Below are 24,525 nucleotides of genomic sequence, written 5' to 3'. Positions count from 1 at the left end.
CAGTTCGTCTAATCTTACAGACATAAATGCTGTCTGAATAAATCTTCACACATGTTTGATCTCTCAAAGAGAGATTTTTATGTCGGACAAATTGCCAATATGTAAGCAAACATCTACTTAATTAGTTTTCAAATTTCACCATTTATCACCTTTGGAGTCCTACTAAAGAAACTTGTGTGCGTACGTTTCTGACACATGGTGGCAATTTAAGGAGTTTCTCTAACATTATAGCCATATATTTGTGAAGTAATTCCTTTGAAACCAGGATCAGTACAACAAACCTTGCACATGCATGCATGACCTAAATGTCATATGTGCCTCAAAATCACTGTTGTGCTTCAACAAAGTGCGCTTTGATTCAACAGAGGCTGAAAGATCGAAATTAACCTTTAGGATCATTAGCTATTATCATCATCTGTATTATAAACAATGTCGTAACTTGGAACCACGAACGCATACATGATAAATCAGCGGTTTACTGATAAATTATGCAGCCAGTTTCTAGTTGGAAGCTGGCGGTCCCTTTAGGCATGATAAGAGCTTTCATTATGAGTACCAGCAGCGTTAATGCTGCAGTGTCAGACGTCAGACCCCCAAAAAACATAACATAACATTTCCCCCAACAATTACCTTGGGTGGGAGTAGTTTGGGTCATGCCTCAAAGTTTACTTTGTGGGACAACTGGCAGGGTTATGTGTGCCTTCAAAAGAGAATTTAGAATGTATTTTTAATAATAATAATAATAATTTTAGTATTTTTTAAGTATTATTTCAGTAATATTTTTATTTTAGATTTTTTCATTTTAGATTTTCTTTATTTTAGATTTTATCTCCCAAAACACTTATACAGATAACAGACAAATAATTAAAAAAAAAAACATGCAAGAGAATTAAATAATAAAATAATAAGTAAATAAATAAAATAAGTTTAAGATCTAATCTTTAATAAACTATTTTCATCTAAGATTAAATTACATTTATTTACATTTAAATGTAGAAAACAACTCAATGTGAAGTACAATGAAAATAGAATGAAATTAAATCCATATAACTTCAGTAAGTGTAGTTTTAACACAGATAACTGAAAAACAATTAAAACAAAAATAAACATGCATAATAAAGAAATAAAATAAAAACTATCCAACAAAGAAATGTCTTATGATCTAAGATTCAATTAAATTTTTAATTAAATTATTCAAATTTAGAATACAAATACATTTAAGTAAAATTATTTTAAATTCATATAACTGTAAGTGTAGTTTTTAATAATACTTTTTATCATACAAATAGATCATATGGGGTGTTTCTTGCGTTAAATGATTAAACATCAAATGATCTTAGCAAAATAATAAGCAATATTTGAAATTGATGTCCAACCTTTATAACGAAGTTTACATAAAAATGGCAAAGGAAGATCGGTGAAAGCGGCTTACATCACCATCTAAACAAAGCTGCAGGGCAAGAGGTCCTCCAGAGACACCAACCAATCACAGGGCTCGAGCAATGTCTGACAAATCACATTTGAGTATCCATTTAGACTTTTATCTCATTCTTGACCTGTACATCGTCCCTTTTAATTGACTTATTGAATATATTTTCTTGGCGTGAAATATCATATTAGGATTATTTCTACAAAATCAGGTCTTTATGATTAATTTATGTCTTATATAACCGTTCCGTAGATTGCAAACAATCTACACAATTCATGCAATTAAACGCTACAGTTTGAGGGATGACAGGGGCTCCATAAAAGGACAACACTGGAACTGTCCAGAAAGATGACCATGAGTGGATTTTCAGGGCAGATGATTTCTGACAGGGAGCTGTTTTCTCTCCCCAGGTCATTTCTGGTCTGAATTAGGCTCTTTTTATTGTTGTAAAACAAAAATTCTACATTAGGTAACTAAATCCAGCAGCACTGACTGAATCAGGCCAACAGCCAAAGCAGTGCTCATAAACTGCTATTATATTTTATAATGTGACATTTCCTGATTGAAGAATAAGTGGGCGGCTGACAAATAACATGAACTTTTGTTCAACATCAAGATTTTAGAATAAAGTCATCTGCATGTGTAAGGGAAAATATGTATTTTACATGCTTTAAAATGTTCACCCGGTCAAACTCAAATGCCATTTTGACTCCCCATGACTTACTACAGATATAATGAACAGGATATTAAAATTATTCACATTATTTGACATATTTAACACAGTGAAGTGAGAAATGCTTAACTTAAAACATATGTAGATGTCTGTTTGTCAATTAGCATTTGGCAGTTGCAATTTGCATTTTGCATTTCTTTGTTGAATTGTTTTGTTTTATTGAAATTTGTATGTAATGCTTTCACTGCCTGTGTGTATTTTTATGTTCTTGTATATGTACAGATACAAATATGTCTTTATGTATGTTTATTTTATTTATTTTTTGCCACATTATTCATTATTCAAATATTCACTGAACAGTAATATAAATATTGACACATATGGGTTATGTGTTATTAGAATTAAAAATAAATAAATACTATAAATAATAAAAAAGAAAATAAAACTACTCTATAAAATAATTTTAAAATAATAATACAGATATTTTTATGTGCACAAAAGGCACATTTCATGTCATAAAAAATGCATGCATAAAAATGTTAAACTATTAAAAAGTGCTGTTTTAGATGGTGTATAGCATGTTATACTACAGGACACTGCATGTCAAATGCACAGTTTACTCCTGTTAAACTACATAACATTTATTGGACATTAAAATGTAGTCGATCCATGGCAATATCGAAGGGTCAGGATTACACAGATGCTGGAAGTGGTTCAAAATCCCTGATCCGTACCATAAAAGAACTATGTCAATCCTGCCAAGCACTTCACATAAAACTGGGCTGGAGTTCAATAAAACACAGCTACCCTTGAGTGGAGGAGAGCTATGTGCAACGTGTGAAAACAAACATCGGATCAATCCGGCTGTGGTATTCCCAAAGGAAAGGTGTATAGCTATGTGTAAAGTTTCACCTTCAGAAAAAGGGCCCTTAAGTTTGCGTAATTGTGAGGAGCATTCTGGCATTGGCTCTCTCTATCGCATGTTTCCCATGAGAATGATTTCAGTCGGGGCAAAGAGTCACTCGGTTTGACCTCTATCCCCAAGAGCACAGCCTCACCACAAACTGAACCAAAATAAGAATTATGTAAAAATAAACAAGTAAGGGGTAAGGGGCATAGTGCATTAAAAAGTCTCATGAAAAGTAACATCAATCTGCAGCTTGAAATAAGCCTGCAAAATCTATCTATCATCTATCTAATCTATCTATCTTATCTATCTATCTATCTATCTATCTGTCTGTCTGTCTGTCTGTCTGTCTGTCTGTCTGTCTGTCTGTCTGTCTGTCTGTCTGTCTGTCTATCGTTCTATCGATCATTCTATTGTTTTATCATTCTGCTGTTCTATCATTCTATTTATATCTATCTGTCTCTCTGTCTATCTGTCTGTCTGTCTGTCTGTCTGTCTCAAACGCCAACATTAAAAGTTTTTGTATATAAAAAATTTGCATATCCTGTTAAAATTACAGTTACTGTAATTTTACTGTAATATAGATTTTTGTACTTCCTAACTATCAAAGTGCAATTCTGCATGCTTTTTTCTACTTCAGTTCAAATTCTGAAATAGAATTAGAATTTAAAAGGCATTCTCCATCCATTTCTCAGTGGTGCACATCCTTTTTATTTCTTAAGAGAGAATTATGTGGAGAATTTGTCATTAATGAGCAAAATCTGACCATAACCAATTTCAGAACAGCCTTAAACGGGGAGAAGAAGCTCTCTATCCTCCAGGCCACATGGGTGAGGAAATGCTGCAGAGGAGACGAGAGACAGAACGTGTGTTAATAGACCTCCCTCAGCCTCCCCCCACTCCTCCACACACTCCCTCACTCCCAGATAAGAGGGCAGAACTCTCTCACTCCGGTCATTTCACACACCGCTCTGGGATAGGAAGGAAAGTTCTCCTCTTTTGTTTACTTTTCTTTCGTGTTAAGAGCCTACAGATTGGGAGACTCATTTAGACGGGCTGTCTCCGCTTCTCCTCGAATTCTTTCTTTGCCTACTTATCTATCAGTGAGAGTGTGTTGTGGTTACTCAAGGCTCAGTGCCTGTGTCCATTTCTCCAGGGGAACCTCGTGAAAACCAGGAGCTTCTGGTCCTGCAATCCAACTGTGAAGAGAAAAGAGTCAAAAAAAGCCTCTTCATCTCCATCCAACCATGTGTTCTTCCATCAAAAGAGTTTGAACTACTGAGTTGGCACCTTGGCTTGATCGCAGGTGGCCTTTGCTTTTGCTCCCGCTGCCATGAGGTTTGCCAGAAGCGGTTGGCATTTGGCACTACTGCTGGCGTCCGTTGGCCTGGTGAGTTCCGGAAACGGGAACGGTCAAGGGAGACGCGGGGGAGGCGAGAGGCGGAGGAAGCTTCACCGCGTGCAGCACGGCCAGTGCAGCTACACCTTCATCCTGCCGGAGATGGAGAGCTGTCAGGGTGGATCGGAACAGAAGAGCGGGACCAACGTGGTTCAGCGAGATTCCCCGCCGGCGGACGGCGAGTGGCCCGTTCAGAAGTTGCAGCATCTGGAGTCGGCCATGGAAAACAACACGCAGTGGCTACTGAAGGTGAGAATGACCTCATAATGAGACACTTTCATAAAAAAGTGTTGTCTTTGAGAAAAAGGGAAAAATTAAGACGAAGTTGGGCTGTAATGCTGCCAGTATTTCAAGTGTAGGTGTAATGTTGCCTTCAAGTCATGTTGGGAATGACTGTATTAATGACTTGCAGACACATTTTTCAATCCTCAACTTTCCAAGTCTGAGGAATGGCGATTAAAAAAATCATGGAAGAAGCAGTTGGTACTTATCATAATTAAGTTTAAATTGTTAATGTTGATGGTGCAGTTTAGTTTGTACACAGTTTAGCGTACTAATGATGATAAATAGAGGAAAAGCTTGCCAGAAAATACTACTCATTTAGCTGGTTTATAAGGGGACAGTCTTATACAACTACACTTCCCATCATCCTCTCTGTCCATGCTAGAATACTAAAATGCAAGATAATACATAAATTACTCATCTAATGTGCATGTTTTGGTGCACTAGCAGCAGAACAGCTTTGGGCTGTAATGCTGGCTTCAAGTCATGTTGGGAGTGATTGTATTTACGAGTTGTGAACACATTTTATAAGCCTTAATTGTCCAAGTCTTAGGCAGGACGATTAAAAAAATCACAGAGGAAGCAATTGGTATTTATCATAATTAAGTTTAAATTGTTCATGTTGATGGTGCAATTTAGTTTGTACACAATTTAGTGTAATAATGTAGAAGAATAGAGGAAAAGCTTGCCAGAAAGTACTACTCATTTAGCTGAGGTGACAGGCTTCTGCAACAAAACTACACTTCCCATCATTCTCTCTGTCCACAATTTTAGAATACTATAATACAAGATAATACATAAATTACTCACCTAATGCACTTGTTTTGCTGCACTATATCATCCAAAATGCTTTGTCTTTGAGAAAAAGCGGGAAATAAATATAAAGTTGACCTAAATATTTTCAGACCTTGAACACTAATTATAACTTTTAAACTCATAATTAAGAACTTACCAGAAGGACTTGAAGGCAGCCTAAAAACTGAATTGGTGCATTGCATTCTGACAAGGAAAATTCAGTGCATCAGAATTTAATTATCGATTATAATTACTATAACAATATGCAATGTATTCTGCATCCAATTCTTATCAAAAACAATTATTAGCCTATAATTTATTGTGTAAAATGAAAAATCAATTGTCTAAATAAAAAGTCAATTTAAAAGTGTGAAAGTAAATTGTCCCTGTAGTTGAATGTAGGTCTTAAGCATAATAAAATCATTAAAATAATGACCAAACTGCAGAATTTATGATGCATTGCATCATTTAACAAATGATCGTAATCAAACTGAATACCGGTCAGAGCAAACGCTTACACCCCTGCTTCAGATGTAAAGACCTGTAGCCCATGTGTATTCAGATGGGTGAACTGTAAGGGTGCAGACGCTGGCCAAATGGCCAGATGTAGAGGCTGGCTGAGCTGGTTTGAGAAGCTGAGCGATGCAAATACATTTATCACAATAGAATGGAAAGAAGTTCTGGTTGAATACTCAATACTGCATGGTTTCCAAAAACACAGCCTGTTGAAAGGCGACTCAGCCATTTGATGGATTCCAAGACCTCCAATGCTTTTGGAACTGTCATGTGTGATTTCCATTAACAGGACTCTTATTTGCAGCTTCAGCTAAGTGCATTGACTAAGCACCGTTTCAGACATCAAAGTGAGCTTACAAGAACTTTCACATCTGAATAAATAGATGAAACACTAATTTCAGTAATAATACAGAAGTGGCAATTAAACAGGAGCCAGATGATAAAACCAGAGAAGCATTTGATCTGCATAAGTGACTGCAGAGTGATTTATTACTCCATTCAAATGTGAAGAATGCAAGTTTTGGTTGGCCCTTCAAGGGAACTTTGCTCAGTGACATTAATTGAACTAATGAATAGATGAAGTGCCGTGGTGTAGAGTGAAAGTTTGCCGTGTGTGTGCATGTTTGTATTCAGTGGACCGCCCAAGTTGACAATCAATACATCTCAAAGGGAGATGGCTTGCACCTCCACAGGAAAGAGACGCGACCCTTGACTCTGTTTAAGAAGAGGTCAGATTGCGATAAGAGTCATTTAATTATAAACACTTGCTGCTCTTGTTACATTCATGCTTTTTTAAAATTAAATTGGTGGTAAATAACAAGGAGCATAAAATACTTAAAAACAGGCGTATATCATCAATTCAATAAATCACTTATTCACTCAAGATGCAAATATAGAAATAACTAAATTTGCTTTCTCAGTTGTGCATTTACACGCAGTAAGGTCCAAAAGTCTGCACTATTTCAATGTCATTTGTAAGAAATACTGAAATTCAGATCATTTTTATTTCTGATGTTGTAATTTGTGATGGAAATAGAAAATATATTTAGTTAGAAAAATCCAAACAGAACACTTTTTTTGACATTGTATACAACTTAAATGGAATATAAAAATGTACATAGCTTAAATATGAATATTTAATATTAAAAACAAAATATTATATGTAACAATATATACTACATAGCAATATTGCATCAAAAATGAATAATAATAACAATAATATATAATTTTATCTATATAAATATATATATATATATATATATATATATATATATATATATACTAACAAAAAAATCCTTTGAACAGGCTAAATGTGCTGACTTGAATGTTAGGTATTCTGTAAGCTAATTAAAATCCTTTGAGGGCCTGGTACATGTGTTGCTCCGGCTGTATAATTGGGCAAAATGTTTATGGAGGAGGAGTGTTTAGTTTACTGGCAAATGACTGAAACTAAACGGATATGCCCTCTTAGATTGCTCCTGCTGCTCACCCCTTACCTGATAACTGCATTCACAAGCAATGGGAGACATGCCATGTATCTGACTCCATTAACAGGAAAGAGAGGGGAGGAGGGTGGTATACGGAGCATAGGAGTGTATGGAAAGCATGAGGAGCCATTTGAAGTCTTTGCTTATTTTTTGTGTAATGGCCGTAGACCAAAGATCTCCCTGGAAAAGAGTTCTTCAAAGGCCAAGGGATTAGCGATTGTACGTCCCATTTAGAGCAGCTTGAGATATGGCAAAGCCCCAGACCCCTTTGGGTGGGAGCCTCACTGGATGCTGAATAACAAGAAAAGAACCTTCAGAGCATTAAGCCAAAAAGCTGAATTCTGAATTGAACATTCTACACTTCTATTCACAGGCTTTTTGGCTTAATGCTCTGATTGGTATAGAAAAAAAATACATTGGAGCTGAGGAAAAGAAGGAATTGTTAACGTGAAGCTGTGAAAACATCTTCATTTAACAGAGAAAAAAAGTGCACTATTTTATTATTCATGCATTACTGGTGGGGATTTTGCAGTGACTCTCTGCATGTTTACGTCGTTATACCAGGTGCTGGCGACAAGTGAGTGTGTTTATGAGCAATTCTTTGAATCATTCATTAACCGATTCATTCACAACGATTCATTCATCAACATAATACCAGATACTTTCTACTTGCTGAAATGAATTAAAAAATTAATAAATATATTACCGAAATGAGTACTTTTATTCAGCAAGGATACATCAAAATTGATCAAAAGTGACAGTATAAAGAATACTAGAATACTATGATTTTTTAAACCTTTCTAGTAACCTAAGAATCCTGAAAATGAAATGCATCATGATTTTCACAAAAATATTAAGTTTCACAACTGTTTTCAACATTTATAATAATAATAAATGTTTCTTTTTATCACCAAATCAGCATATTAGAATGATTTCTGAAGGATCATGTGACACAGAAGACTGGAGTAATGATGCTGAAAATTCAGCTTTGCATCACACATTTAAATTATGTTTTCAAATGTAGTGTCTTATTTTTAAATTGTAATAATATTTCACAATATCACTGTTTATATTTGATCAAATAAATGAAGCCTTGAAAGCTAGTGTATAATTATATATATATATATATATATATATATATATATACACACACACACACACATACATATACACATGTATTTTATACATAGGCCTATAATACGTTTAATTAATTATTATTACATTTATTTATATATTCTTTGTCAATACACAACCTGTTTCTGAAGGATCATGTGACACAGAAGACTGGAGTAATGATGCTGAAAATTCAGCTTTGCATCACACATTTAAATTATGTTTTCAAATGTAGTGTCTTATTTTTAAATTGTAATAATATTTCACAATATCACTGTTTATATTTGATCAAATAAATGAAGCCTTGAAAGCTAGTGTATAATTATATATATATATATATATATATATATATATATATACACACACACACACACATACATATACACATGTATTTTATACATAGGCCTATAATACGTTTAATTAATTATTATTATTACATTTATTTATATATTCTTTGTCAATACACAACCTGTTTAATGTTTGGACTAAGTTTGGAATAAGTGTTTAGCATGATCTTAAGACTATCTAGTTTTATGCTTAAATCAAAAGTTTAATTAAGTCCCAACTCTCCTCAGTAAGCCACATGGTTTGAGGTATGATTCACGTCTGTAGTGCAAATTTTGCAGGACAACTACACACCAAAGTTTAATACTTATCGTTAGGGGTTTGTTCAAATCCCTAACCCTAAGTTTGAGCAATAATAATAGTGATGCTTGCCTAATTATTAGTAATGCAGCACAATGCCAATGGTCAGCAGGCCTCATAACTGAAACAAGACCTGCAATTTGGTAACAGTTATGCATTAATCACTCGGCAATCAATGCTCTTTTCCAAGGACGCTGTAAAAACAACATTTAGAGCCAAATGTAGGCCTACTTTAAGCTGTTTGAGCAAAGGTGGCTCAATTATTACGTCGTAAAAGAGCTGCTTAGAAAATGAAAGCTAGAAAGTAAATACTAAAAGAAGACAAGAACAGTAAAACTTCTCAGCATGTGACTGGTTTTAATACGTGCTGTCTCTCCTAATGCAACATCACATTAACAAGCCTTCAGAGTCTCAGCTAATAGTTTTTTTTGTTCTCTGGCCTATTGTGCATATCATTCCTCAGTGGAGAACTGAGAAAGATAGACGGAGCAGAGCAGAGGATGGGAAAACACGAAGCCTGCTGAGTTTACAATGTCTCAGCACCGTCTTTAATGAGCCTGTAAAATGCCACAGTTGCAGGGCTTCCTTGGGAGTAGAGCGAGGCCTGAACTGCTGATTACTGCCGCTATCAACGTACCGAATCTGAGCCGTACACATCAAACGCTCACTCAGCGCGCATGTTTCTCTGAGAAATGTTCTCTAGGAGCTCGAAATAAAAGTCATACCCTTGTGGGAGGCTCACAAATATGTTAGGGAAGCCTGAGAATTGGAGATTGTTGCGTTGATTGTGACATAACATTTCGGTCCAGAGTGAATTTAATGTCATTTGTGATTAGTTCTCTTGCATATTCTGTAAAAATCTATCATCGTTTTTGAATGATTCCTCAAGCCACAAATGCCTCCAAACTGCATTCAAGTATTTTAATGTCCGCTCTGAACTCGGATCTCTGCAGAAGTCCGGAGGCACAGCAAGACATTGAGTTCGAATAATACGCACAATGTGTTAAATGTGTGCGTTCTTGTCTCTTACAAATGTCGTCTCTATTTATGCCTGCACGTATATTGAGTTTGGCTCAGATCACAGCAGAAGGCTTCGCTTTGTTAAACAAACATCGCGCTCATGTTTATCATTCTTGGGGAAGTGTCTTTGAGAGCAAAGAGAGATGCGGGGCTTGGGGAAGAGCTGGACATGGGCCCTCTTGTGTTGCTTTCACTGACATCAGTCAACATTAGGAGATCTCCCTTGGAGCCAGAACTCCTACAGAGCGACAACCGCCTCACTGATAGAGCTGAACTTCACAGCCGCTTTGGCACCAGCGCTGTATCTACTGAACACATTCAGCTGTCATTGAAATATTACTGAAACGCTACGCCACGGTTCAAGACCTTACATTGTTGTTGTTTTGGGCCCTAGTTATTTTATATCTTACAATTTCAATTGTATTTCTCGTCATTTTGATTTTATATCTCCCAGTGTGACTTTAAAGGGTTAGTTCACCCAAAAATAACAATTCCGTCATTAATTACTCATCCTCATGTCGTTCCAAACCTGTAAGACCTTCGTTCATCTTCAGAACACAAATTAAGATATTTTTGCTGAAATCCCATAACTTTATGATCCTGCAGAGACAACACCGGAACTACCATGTTCTATGGATATCGTTAAAATAGTCAACGCATGCGTTGTGGTACTGTCGTGAATGCACGTCGAAGTCTGATGCGGAAGAGAAGAAATTGTTAGGTCTTTTTTTGCGCACAATAAGTATTCTCGTAGCTTCATAAAATTATGGTTGAACCACTGATGTCATATGGACTATTTTATCGATGTCCATACTATATTTCTGGACTTTGATTGTGGTAGTTCCATTGCTGTCTATGGAGCTCTCAGATTTCATCAAAAATATAATGGCTTGGAACAACAGGAGGGTAAGTAATGGTGAGTGACAGAATTTTCATTTTTGGGTGAACTAACCCTTTAATATTTCATATTTTAAACTATATAAGAAGCCAGTCACATTGTGAGATATAAAATCACAATTACAAGTTACATAAAGTTGCAATGTAAAATAATAAATAAAATAATAAAAACAATGTCACAATTACCTTTTCTATTTTCTATTTTAAATTGTATTTGTCTGAATAAAAAAGATTTTTAACTCTGAAAGTAACTCTAAAAGTAAATAAATTCTAAAAGTAACACATAATTTTACTTGTTACTTTCAATAAATTATCTTAGAAGCTAGACATTGATCATGTGTTCTCATATGATAAGGTTAATGTTTAAGGAATAGTTCACCCAAAATGAACATTTTGTCATCATTTATACACCCTCAAGTTGTTTTAAGTTTCTTTTATAAATAACATTTCTTGAAGAATGTTGGTAACTGAATAGTTGATGGTAGCCATTGACTTCCAGTATTTTATTTCATACTAAGGAAGTCAATGGCTACCAGCAACTATTTGGTTATCAACATTCTTCAAAATATCTTCTTTTGTGCTCAACAGAAGAAAGCAACTCAAAGGTGAGTAAATGATGACAGAATTAAAATGTTTTGGCTGAACTATGCCTTTAAGTCTTTTTTTGTGTTGCATTTGTAAGTGTGTGTATGTGTGGTTGAACTAGTGTGAGTCTCCTGACTCCAAATAAGATTTTAGGACCAATTATGGAATATGGAAGCAAATGACAGCATTTTGTAGAATTGAAAATATAGTGTTCTTGGATCTCATTCGTCCGTCCTTGAATGTACACTGACTTTTACTGTTCCCTTTTGCATAGCAGATGCCTTTTGAAACAAAACAAGCCCTTCATCAAATACAAAACTCATTTTTAAACCATGAATCATATTTTGGCCTGTTCATTTTCTAAAAAGTCTTTTTAATTGATCATATTACATTTTGACTAATCAGAAGATACCGGATCTTTTTTCCTCCACATTTTTGATAAATGCATGGCATTGAATTTTCTATGTGAATATTGAAGTTTGACTTTTTTGACATGCATTTAACTACACAGTCATGCTGTGATATCTTAATCCTAGGACATAATCATGCTTATATCCTGGAGTTTGTCTCAGTAATGATACGGGACCAAAGCAAACATGGTTCCAGTAAGCATGGGCTGCATTCAGAGTGATTTAGAGACACAAACTCTGTTCTTTGTCTTGCATCACAAGTGTCCTGAGACATGTGCTTGAGTCAGCACTTCTCATTCTTTTCTCTTGTGTATGCATCGACATTCAACATCATCCTACTTATGTAAAAGCTTTTTTTTTTTCAGTTGGTAACACTGCACAGAAATTGCACACTTCAACTTTAAGATGGACAGCCGTGTTGGTAAGATAATTTCACCAACAAGGAACAGTGAATGAAAATGTTCTGGAAAGTGATTTTATTCCTCTCTGTGATAGTACAACAATATGTAAAAAATCTTGTGACTACATTCAAAATACATTTAATAAAGTAACATACTGTGAACCAAGACTAAAGCATTCTTTCATTTTAATATGTTAAAGTTAAAGCCTCCAATGAGACTGAACCTCGAAAACCACATTGCATCCCACACCTGGAACTATAGCTGAATCTAATTCCAGACCATTGGCTCATTGTTCTTCCTTCAGCAGAGTTGTGCAGATTACAGATGAGTGATTAGAGTCTTGAGGTTTGCTGTTTGTTCTTATGAGGCACAGGGTTTTGTCTTGGGTTGATCAAAGGCATTTTTCTAAGTCAACTCATACTAACAGCAGCAATTTACCCCCTCCACCGAAACCACATGCATGCAGCGCAGTACGTCTTTAAAACTGTGATAACCTAAAAAGGCTTTCTAATAATAACAAAAGCACAATATAATAAATGTGCATCCTGTTTTAAGGTCAAATGTGGAGATCACATGGAAATAGATGCTTTCAACCTATCCCGTCCCCACTTGAGAACCCATTAGTGTTGCAACCCTCAACAAGCACAAAAAAAGGAAAAAGCCTCAAGTACTGGACCATCTGTTGTGCTTTTCCTTGTTCTCTGTTTTTTTTTTTTTTTTTTGCTGATGTGAAGGACTTTCATATAAAATTTCAGTTTGGGTAGATTCAGCCACAATTTCCAACGGCACATTACACAATTGCAATAATCCATTATATGGAATAAAAGTGATGCTTTTACAAGAGATGCTACAGATGGGGCTGTTTCTTTCTCCAAACATTCTAAAACTCATACGTTTCCATGGCTGCACATCAATAATAAACAAATCTGTAGATGGATTTTCCAATATACCTATCTTACCCATTATCGGTCTTACAAGGGCAATTCCAGCTCTTCAGTACATTTTTGGGTCAGATAAAGTAAGTATGAGACAACAAAATCGTGAATTAAAAAATATTTGTCTTAATTATACTGGAAATATACTGAAAACGAATTAGGTATATTACAAATAATTTTTTATTACTTTGTTTTGAACAGATGTTGCAAAATGTTTATTTTTTTTATATTTATGTTTAATCATTTAAAATAATGTATTTATAAGTTGTAATATTATAACAATTAAGAAATAATATTTTATACGAAACTATAAATTGTGAATTTATAATTACTGTATAAATTATTTACAATTAGCCCTTTTCTTCATTTTAATTTTAAAATGTTTCAAACATTGCATGTTTTCGTATGAATATTGTTTTAGTTGATCAATTCAAATGTTTTTTTCCCCCGTGTCTTCAATATCACTTTCCATCCTGTTACTTTTTTGTAATGCCCCTTTAACAAAAGCTAGTTTCAAATGACATCATCCTCTAGGAAGTGACATCATTGTGGAGGGAAGTAAACAGCACAAACATAGTAAATATTAGCAATGGATCTAATGAATTCTAATGTTTTGTGATACTAGATACTCTAAAACAGGGGTGTCCAGTCTCTGTCCTGGAGGGCCACTGTCCTGCAGAATTTTGCTCCAACCAGCCGATCTCCATTCCATTTCGATTTATCGTGCAGCCCTACTAGAAACTTCCAGGTAGGTGTTTTAATTAGGTTTGGAGCTAAACTCAGCAGGACAGTGGCCCTCCAGGACCGAGTTTGGACACCCCTGCTCTAAAACATCCATCCTGTTTCATTCATTTGTAGAAATCACTTTGATAATAGCAAAATATCTGCCATCCTCATAAGATAACTTTGAGTCCCTCTACCCCTTCATTTCCATCCTTTAATAAATCCAGTTAGATGTTTAGAACACATGAAGCACATTTTGGGTACCTGGCAGAATATTTGGTATAAAACTAAAAACCGATTCTTAATGCTTTAATCTCCACTGTTTACAAAAAGGAAATGACTGTAATTCCCTCATACAGTATATTACCCAATTAGCCTTCTGTCTCGTGTCGTCCGTGGTGGATGTTCCTCGGCTGAGCATTAGCCCACAGTTTGTTTGTTTATGTTAGAGAGGAACTGCAGTTCTCGCTGCACAGCTGCTCTCCCGTCCGCCACAGGGTCAACAGCCACTCTCTGATTGGCTGCATCTCCATCTCAATTGCAAAGAAAACATGGTTGCCTTCCAGAGGAGCAGTAACTTTGATAATCATAATTGATGGGAGAGTCTGGCTCAATCAAATATAGGCTTAACCCTTCCACCTCTGAGTAATCATAAGCCCGAGATTAGAAAATACTAATTAAGCAAGCAGCAGTTTTTGGAGTGGCTTGTTTGGAGTTATCTTGTCTTGCATTCGATATTTTTATAGAATTACATAATATGCTGATTAATTAATTGTATTAGAGCATATTTGACGAGAAAAGTGGGTAATAGTTTAGAAGCATTATTATGACATTAAATGGATAAAAAAATCTAGCGTAGCGTTAGTTCTGGCAGGTCACGTTAGTCAAGCTCGCATCAGCTGACTCTCAGCTGATCCCCATCAACCTATGGGAATACGACACCTATCTAAGCATTCATATATAAGATCCCTCAGTATTATCAGCAGTTTTCGCATTGCTCAATAGCTAATTAACCTCCTCCATCCCCAGCTCCTCCTCTGTCAGTCGGGATTCAGCCTTCTGATTCTCCTTTGAATCAGACTAATTCTAAAATGTGTACATAACATTATTGACCTTTAACGATATCTGCAATACATTTATGTTGGTTCTGTTCTGTTTACCCTGGGGGAGTTATCGCTGCTCTCCCTGCTCTCATCCATGCTAGGCTGCATGGATGCGCAGGGAGTTCTTGCCCAGAACGGAACCATACCGCCAATCCAAACTGTATGCTAATTGTCAATCATCTTTGACCATAGTGGTCCTGACAGAAATGTGTTTCATTAAATAGCAAAAATCTTAAGTGACAGCGAATTTCAAAAACTTGATAGAAACAGATCTACCACAATTTAACGCAAAATGGACTGATACATTTCTTCTTACATCAAGCTAAGGCTGATGATACACGGGGCAACTTTTTTTGAGCAATGTTGCTTTAGCACTTTCCCATTGAGAATGGGTAAGAAATTTCTATCTGAATACTTTAGATCGGTCGTAGACCCTGTGTCTCACCTGGTTGCCCGTTGATGGCAACATTGCCCAAACATTGCTCAAAAAGTTGCCCCGTGTGTCATCAGCCTAAGTCTACACCACTGCATGTAATTACAATCTCATGTCCTTGACTTAACAGAAATGATAGTGAATTTCTTTTCTTGAATATGATCTACATACTGTATGAGATTTGCATGTGAAGTGAACATTGCTGAGAAGTCAACATGCTGAAATAATTTATGAATTTTAATAACACATTTGTGCTTTAAGATTTCAATTCACCTTAACTGTATTGTTATGGAAAATGAAAAGGCTGACCAGCACTTGTGACTGAGGAGCACTTGATGAATGAGGTGATAAAAATAGGAGGCTGCACATATAAAAACCAACTGAAAGAGAAGTTCCTTTCTTCTATGCAGTTCATTTTATTCTCTGACCCCTGGCCACCCAGCATTTTCCAAAAGTGTCCTTCAAGCTACATAATTTACGTGTCCCTGGTTGACTTGAGCTCTCTTGTGTGTGCCCTCAGGACCGTGAGAGGCAGAATGCTCAGATAGGAAACATGGTGGAGTTCGCCATCGCTCTGATCGGCAAGCTGGACGGCATCAACAGACACTCCTTCAACACGTTCAGGCTTCGTGTCGGTAAGTCTGATTACAGAAACCTCAATTCTACACCATTGTTAATTACTCAGTTATTGCTTGGAGTCAGAATTAATACTGGCATTTATTCAGACTCAGGATGAAAAACACTTTACCTCCAGGTATTGCATAGATATTTCATTTTAGTCTTTGCAACTCTTACTTCTGCATTAAGGGTTAAAAATGAAACCAATATATATGGGATGTAGCTGAAAATCTCACTGGCAGCTCATAAGAGAGATCTTCAGCAGCTCAGGGTAACAGATGCACTTGGGAACTGGCATGAAATGCTTCATAAATGCTCCATTTAAGAGTCTGAGTACATATCTGTGGCAGAGATCTGATTAAAAAAGGATTCAGCCTTCTGATTCTCCTTTGAATCAGACTAATTCTAAAATGTGTACATAACATTATTGACCTTTAACGATATCTGCAATACATTTATGTTGGTTCTGTTCTGTTTACCCTGGGGGAGTTATCGCTGCTCTCCCTGCTCTCATCCATGCTAGGCTGCATGGAGGCGCAGGGAGTTCTTGCCCAGAACGGAACCATCCCGCCAATCCAAACTGTATGCTAATTGTCAATCATCTTTGACGATAGTGGTCCTGACAGAAGTAGCTTTAAATGTCAGAATATTGTTTGTTTTAATTTCATACAACTGAACATGAAATGGACAATCCATTTAGCATAGTCTGATGGTCAGACAATTTATGTTCAAATTAACTGACTTTGTTTTAAATGCAGTAAATTAATGTTAAATTGACCGCCCAGATTTTGCAATAATCTCCCAAAGTATTTTTCACAGTGATACATGGATACTTTATATTGGTATAATTGTTAGGTATATTAAATAAATGTATGTAAGCATTAAAATGAAAATGAAAACTAAAACTGAACTGAAACAAAAATAAAATTAATGAAATCTTATAGAATTAATAACATTAATAAAATTGCTATAAAATTAAAGAACAATTAAAATGAAAACTGTTTAATTAAAAATAAAGCTAATTCTTAATATCAATAAAACCAGTAAATAAATATTACTAAAATAACACTGGTCTGTTGTACTGTGCAAGTCTTGGGTCCATGATGATGCATCAGCTTTTGCACAAACAGAGTTTTATTTGTTTAGCTGAACATCATGCACTTCACACTCGTATGAAACAACCCTTAAGCTATTAAAACAAGCAAGGTTCTCATCAGTACTAACTAACATTAACGATTCAAACCCTAACAAATCAGTGACGTTACACAAACAATCTCATAAATTGAAAATACACCCTTCCCTGAATATAACAGAAACAGTTACACAACATCCTTTAAAAACTAATAACAAGAATGAACAATGAACTAAGACTGCATTGCATCATAATCAACTGTCACAGTCTAATTTAATGAATCATTCTTTTAAGTCAAATCTTCTCAGTGAATCAGTTGATTCAGTTCAGAAAGCCAAATGATTCATTCCCAATTCAGTGGTTCTTGAGAATTTTATGTTATCTGTAGTGCCAGTTTTGGATCGTTTTCAACCTTATCTGATTGCATTACCAGAAATGGTGACTTTGTACAATAAAAGTGTAAAATATGACATGATATGATACTATTTCCTTTGCTTATGTTCTATGATGGATTACTTTCTTCCCTAAAGGTCTGCTTGGCAGATTGCATTATCAGATTGCGCTGTAAAACATACTTGTACTTTGACAGGCAAATCATATATTTAACATCTTTTAGCACAGCTCTGGATTTTGTATTTGTTTTCCAAAATCTTTGAAGCTTCACCAGCTGTGATGGCTTTACAGATGATAAAGCCATAACCAAAAGCCCAGTATAATCGTAAATGTGCCTCTTTGGCTTATTTATGAATTCTACGGACGGAAGCTAATTCTGGTGTTTAATACATCGGGGAACAATTTACAACAGTTTACAATAAAAATGGCAGTTTCATAGGAAAAAACTGTAATTTTTAAAATATAATGATGAACCATGTCATTAGAATTTATAGATGCATAAGACCGGGGCTAATTGTCACATAATATGTAATTCTCTCTCAGTTTGATGCTTCACTTGAAATATTGACTACAGAAAATCTCATTTACATTGTTATGGTCCGGGAAAGATGCAATTCATTTTAAGATTCAGTTTTCTTTTTTAAAGCCACATGCCTTCATCATAGTTTGTGTGGCGTGTTATGTTTTTGACTGTGTAAATGAATCTTTGAATTCTGATTAGTTCAAAAACAATGATTCATTCAGGAGGTTTTTATGAGCGAGTCAATGAATCATTCATTCAACTGATTTGTTCAAAATGATTCAGGAACAAAATATCGATACTGTGTGTGTTGATCGCTGACGCATAACAATTCAGATTTGTTTGAAACTATTTATTGCACCGGGGCAGCAAAAACTGACAAATAACTGGAAATGTTTTGCCAATAAATGTAAGTTACTCAATTTAACTTTTACTAGTAGATTAAAATGTTGTTTAAAAACAATGCCACATTCGTCTTTGAAATGTTGATATTCAGAAATGCTACATGACTTTTGCTTATGTGGCATTTCTTAAATGTTTAACAGAAAAAAAGAAGAAAAAAAACAGGAAAACAATACAAATTTACATTGCAGAATGTAATTCTCTGTGTGACAACTAGCCCCGATCTCTTTATACAGTGTCAGTCTGGAAAGATTGTTGTAGTCATCAGTATCTGGTTGTGTGTGTCAGTGGGAAAAATCCATGCAAACGTCTCTCTGTAACCATGCTAATAGAATTAGGATGTTCTCAGACCGGGGGCTATTTTGGGGCACAGTACAAGAGAATAGAGACTAGATCTTTGTGTTCTTTGAAAGTCTCTCTGTGTTTTTTGTGTGTGTTCTGTTTGACCTCACTCTGAATGTTTGAGCAACTGAGTCGTAGTGTAAAGAGAAAACTGGAGATATTCCAGACTCCACACATATGGATATGAACATACACATAGGGTTCTCCCTTTGACATCAGGCTAAACACTTTAGCCATTGAGGGACACATAACATCCCACTCTTTCCTTTTCTGAGTATCCGGACTCTCTGGACGCTGCCTGTGTGATGAATGTTAATCATAGTATAAAAACATATGATGCATCGTTGATGATAAATGAGTATCTAATTGCTGTCTGAGAAAACAACTTGTTGCTGCAGTATCACGTGATTTTGAGAGCATGTTAATACTGTTCACAAATTATTTTAGCATATTTAGCTGTCAGAAGGACAAGCTGGAAATATCCCTGTGTCCAGTCTATGTGCACATTCCTGTCCCGTCACCGGCACACTGTCATAATGGATTAGTGGCTCAATGCCACCAGAAACAGCCCGACCATCAACACAGTCGTTTTTATGCACTGTTAATTTCCCATTTACAATAAACTGTCACTCTGAGACCCTGTTGAAAAGATCTAGTCAAGGATGCCTGATTTCTATCATAATTTTGGAACCAATCCTAAAGGGACTTTTCTTGAAGAGTTTCAATGTAGCACAAAACAAAACTAAATCGTTTTGGACACATCGTTCCCAATAGGAGTGTTATATTTCTAAATCATGAAATACAAGCAATCTTTTAGCTCATTTAGCCGGTGTATTTTTCTTTAACCTTCTTGTACGTTTATTCTAATACTATAAACTATACAAACTCAAGGGTTAGTCTAACCTAAAATGAAGGCGAGCAAATGATAACAGATTTTACATTTTGTAGTGAAATATTCCTTTAAGTTTCTGATAAAGTCTTTCTGTTTATACATGTACACTGCAAATGTTTGTCAAATTTGTTCATGTTTAATAAGTGTCTTATGCTCACAAAGGCTGTATGTATTTGATAAAAAAATACAGTAAAAAAGTATTATTATTATTATTATTATTATTATAGTTTTTTATTTTATTTATTTATTTATTTTGTGGAAACCAAGATACATTTATTCTTTGATAAATAGAAAGTAAAAAAAAACAAAACATATATCTATATATATTTGAAATGGAAATCTAACATTATAAATGTCTTTATTATCATGTTTGGTCAAGTTATTGTGTCCTTGCTGAGTAAAGTCAAAAGTACATACATTTATTCATTATATGTGACCCTGGAGCACAAAACCAGTCTTAAGTCACTGGGGTATATTTGTAGCAATAGCCAAAAATACATTGTATGGGTCAAAATTATTGATTTTTCTTTTATGCCAAAAATCATTAGGATATTAAGTAAAGATCATGTTCCATGAAGATATTTTGTAATTTTACTACTGTAAATATATTCACTTCATTTTTGATTAGTAATATGCATTGCTAAGAACTTAATTTGGACAACTTTAAAGGCGATTTTCTCAATATTTTAATTTTTGTGCACCCCGATTCCAGATTTTCAAATAGTTGTATCTCGGCCAAATATTGTCCTATCCTAGCAACCCATACATCAATGGAAAGCTTATTTATTCAGCTTTCAGATTGTGTATAAATCTCAATTTCGTTGAGAAATTCACCCTTATGACTGGTTTTGTGGTCCAGGGTCACATATGTATTTCCTCAGCATCAAACACATTACCTATAGTGCTTTGCAAGTTGAACTACTAGAACAGCAGTAATTCTTTGATTCTTATTTGATCTTATTGGTTCCTTTAGGATAAAGATCACAGAAATTCCAAAAGGAATATTTGTTTAGGAATTCCTTTACTAAACATTCCTGTCCTTCAGTTTAAGATTTGAGATCTGTGAGTAACATTGACTGATACCTCTCCAGTAACAGACCTGATGGACTCTGATGTGGACTGCATGTGCAGATGTACCCGTTATGACCTTTGTTTTATGTCCTGACCTGTGAAATACAAAGAAAGTAGGCGACTGCCTCAGACAGGGGAAATGGAATGTACATCAAATGCAGGTCTGTGCAATGCATTGGCTTTTATTTACGTGCAATTTCAGTTGCATTCAAAACAGTTGCAAGCTGAATTATTTCAAATGAGTGGGCCTGATGTGCTTACAGTTAATATACTGTTAACATATACTGTAATACAAGCCTCATTTATAGATAGTTTGGAAGCAAGCGTGAAGTCAAATGTACCGTTCTCAAAATCAGCTGAAACACAACTTTTTATATAGGCCTGCCCTAAACTACATCTGATCATGTATTATTTTATTAATTTAGTTTGACTTGATGTACTAAAATAATTATAAAGCTATATATTTATAAAAAAAAACCACACAAAACTACTTTAAACTAAAAACAGAAAATATATACAGTATAATAAATGATTAATAAAATCTATAATATTGTCTCAATGATACTAAAATAACACTGGTATTAAATGAGAACCAAAGTGTGTGAATGCTTTCTGTCTGTTTAGATAATCAATGGCTGACATTTCTGACTTCATTTAGCTTTTTGTATGATGAATGGACGGACAAAACGAAAAGGCAGGTGGAAAAATCAATATGCCTCTTCAGAAAAATGGAGAAATTGTAAAGAGCGCGTATAGATTCAACAGCACTGACTTTATCCATCTGCTTTTAGTTTAAAAGCGAGATGTGTGAGATGATTGTTGCAGGAATGATTACCTGCGGGTCGGTCCTGCTTCTGCTCGCTATGGCCTCGTTCAAGCCACAATTTAGTACAGTTGGTCCAAGTATTAACAGCAACCTTCAACTCAGAAAGTCCTTGTGACTAAAGCAGGCCTGCTAAATTGAGCTCAAATCCAGTCATGTTAATCATGTTAGTCATGTTATTTGTTTTGCTCTTTGACCCTGAGTTTCTGTCTTACCACAGTGTCACGCTGAAGCAAGAAAGGTCATGTTTGTCCGGTCAGCAGTGAGGCATGCTGGGATATTAAAGTGGAAAGATAACATGATAAAATTAATCTAGGCAGCATACAGGGGTCTGTATAAATATCTCGTCTTCTGAGCCATATTTCTCACACCTACAGATTTACCAAATTAAATCCATAAAAGGATGTTCAAAACTTAATATCCCAAAATATTAATAAATGGAAGGGAAAAAAGCCTCTGTAGCTGGAACATTTTCAGTTTTGTCCCAATAAAAACTAGCAGACTTTTTTTTTGCAAACATGAATCACTACATTATAAACAGAATAAAAAAATATTTATGGAATAAATGTTTGTAAAATGATGTTATATTTGTGGAGACTTAGCAATGGTGCAGGATAAACACATTTTGGTTATGGGATGTTGTAAAGTTGAGCAATGCTATAACAATGGCAAATTTGAAAGCTTAGATAGTTTTATGTATTATTGTAATGAATACTATAACATGTTAGCTATGTTTCGAATTGAATAGTGTATTGATTATTGCATTAGTATGCTAGTTGTCACATGACCTGATTTTATTCAGAGAAAGGCATCCAGTTATCATCTTTGAAATAAAAATGGTTATTTTGCATTTTTAGATCAGATTTTTGAAATTAAGTTTAGAATCACATATTATTACACTACTTTTACTGTACATTATCTGAAAAAGGACAAAGCTGGGGTAGTACCCTGAGCTACAAAAGCTAAAAGGTACATATTTGTACCTTATTTTCCCCTAGTATACATATTATATACATATCCCCTAGTATATACACTGAACAAAATTATAAACGCAACACTTTTGTTTTTGCCCCTATTTTTCATGAGCTGAACTCAAAGATCTAAGACTTTTTCTATGTACACAAAAGAGAAGTGCTCACTAACACAGATTTAGACAGATTTGTGAACAATATTTGAGAGAAATAGGCCTTTTGTGTACATAGAAAAAGTCTTAGATCTTTGAGTTCATCTCATGAAAAATGGGGGCAAAAACAAAAGTGTTGCGTTTATAATTTTGTTCAGTGTATATATATATATACATAGACCCCTTTTGAAAGGGAACCACCCTAGTTTCTGAGAATGTAGTGTATAGTATGTTTACTTCATATAGTATGCAAATTTTCTGTATATGTAGAATATCTGAATAAAATTTTGCAAAATATACGGAATCCCACAATGCAATGTATAGAAGCTTGTTTCCACCAAAGGTCATTGTATACTTTTTTATCACACAATTCTGACTTTTAGTTTTTCCCTCACAATTCTGAGTTTACATCTCATCTCACAAGTCTGATTTTTTTTTCTCTAAGAATTTTGAGTTTATTTTAGAATTGAGAGGAAGAAGTCCGAATTGGAAGAAAAAAAGATCAGATTTGTGATTTTAAAAAAAAGTCAGAACTGTGAGATAAAAATTTGCAGTTACTTTTTTTTTTAATTCAGTGGTGGAAGCAGGCTTCCATAGCAATGTGTTCTCTTTATCATTTCACTTCTGTTTTCCATTTTATGAATAATATGGAACTTTAACAGCCATTTTAATATTTGTTTCTAAACTTTTTTATTTTACATGAAATTGTATTAAAAATGCATAATAACTATATTTATTTTTGAGGTGGTAACTATATATCACAAGCTAAAATGATTTCATTTATTTCAGTAATTTTTTTTAATTATTTATTGAATTAATTTGATTATTTTACTTATTTCACTGAAAATTAATTTGACTCATTAAATTGATAAATTATTTAATTTATTCTTGCATACTGCATTTTGTTTTACATACTTTTAGCAAAAAATAAATAAGTAATGCAGTATACAGCGTTAAGCCTACACTAATATTCACATACCACACACATGCTAAATATGTACAGTATAGTATTCCATGCATTCAGAAAAATTGCATATTGTGCACGATACTGTATATATACTGCAGAAGTAGTATATTAGTATATAGACATACTGTAGCTCTCCAGTGTATATAGTGTATGTGTGAGGTCACAGCTGAAGACAGACCCCTGACCACCTGTGCTTGAATCAGAGTTCCCTTTCAGTCGGTCACTCTCGACGTCACGTCGGATGACTGACGAATTGGGATCTCGCTTAGAGAGACCAATCTACTTCGAGTGTAAACTAAACGAGCCAGTGCACATTGGCATGCGATTATTGCATCCAGCTGCCGCTGATCACAGCTTGAGTATAAGTAGGCAGCAGATGCAGCGCATATTCAGCTTTTCGCTTCGGAGCCGAGCGATCACATCGTTCTGCTCCTGACTACTCTACTGAGAGAAGAAGACTGAACGAGTTCAGCGCGCTCTTGGAGAGCT

General features: G+C 35.0%; 1 protein-coding gene across 1 annotated transcript in view; it reads left to right on the top strand.

Annotated features, from left to right (window-relative positions):
- The first annotated feature begins 3,986 nt into the window (after positions 1-3,986).
- Positions 3,987-24,525, top strand: part of LOC107666029 (angiopoietin-4-like) — a 38,670-nt gene continuing 18,131 nt past the window's right edge. The window contains exon 1 of the mRNA XM_016457119.1: positions 3,987-4,657. Coding sequence (XP_016312605.1) covers positions 4,343-4,657 — 315 coding nt within the window. The 5' untranslated portion in view covers positions 3,987-4,342. The remainder of the gene's footprint in view (positions 4,658-24,525) is intronic.

This window comes from Sinocyclocheilus anshuiensis, unplaced genomic scaffold (genome assembly GCF_001515605.1).
Source record: "Sinocyclocheilus anshuiensis isolate Anshui unplaced genomic scaffold, SAMN03320099.WGS_v1.1 scaffold447, whole genome shotgun sequence".
NCBI lineage: Eukaryota > Metazoa > Chordata > Actinopteri > Cypriniformes > Cyprinidae > Sinocyclocheilus > Sinocyclocheilus anshuiensis.
This window is presented reverse-complemented; position numbering and strand designations above follow the sequence as displayed.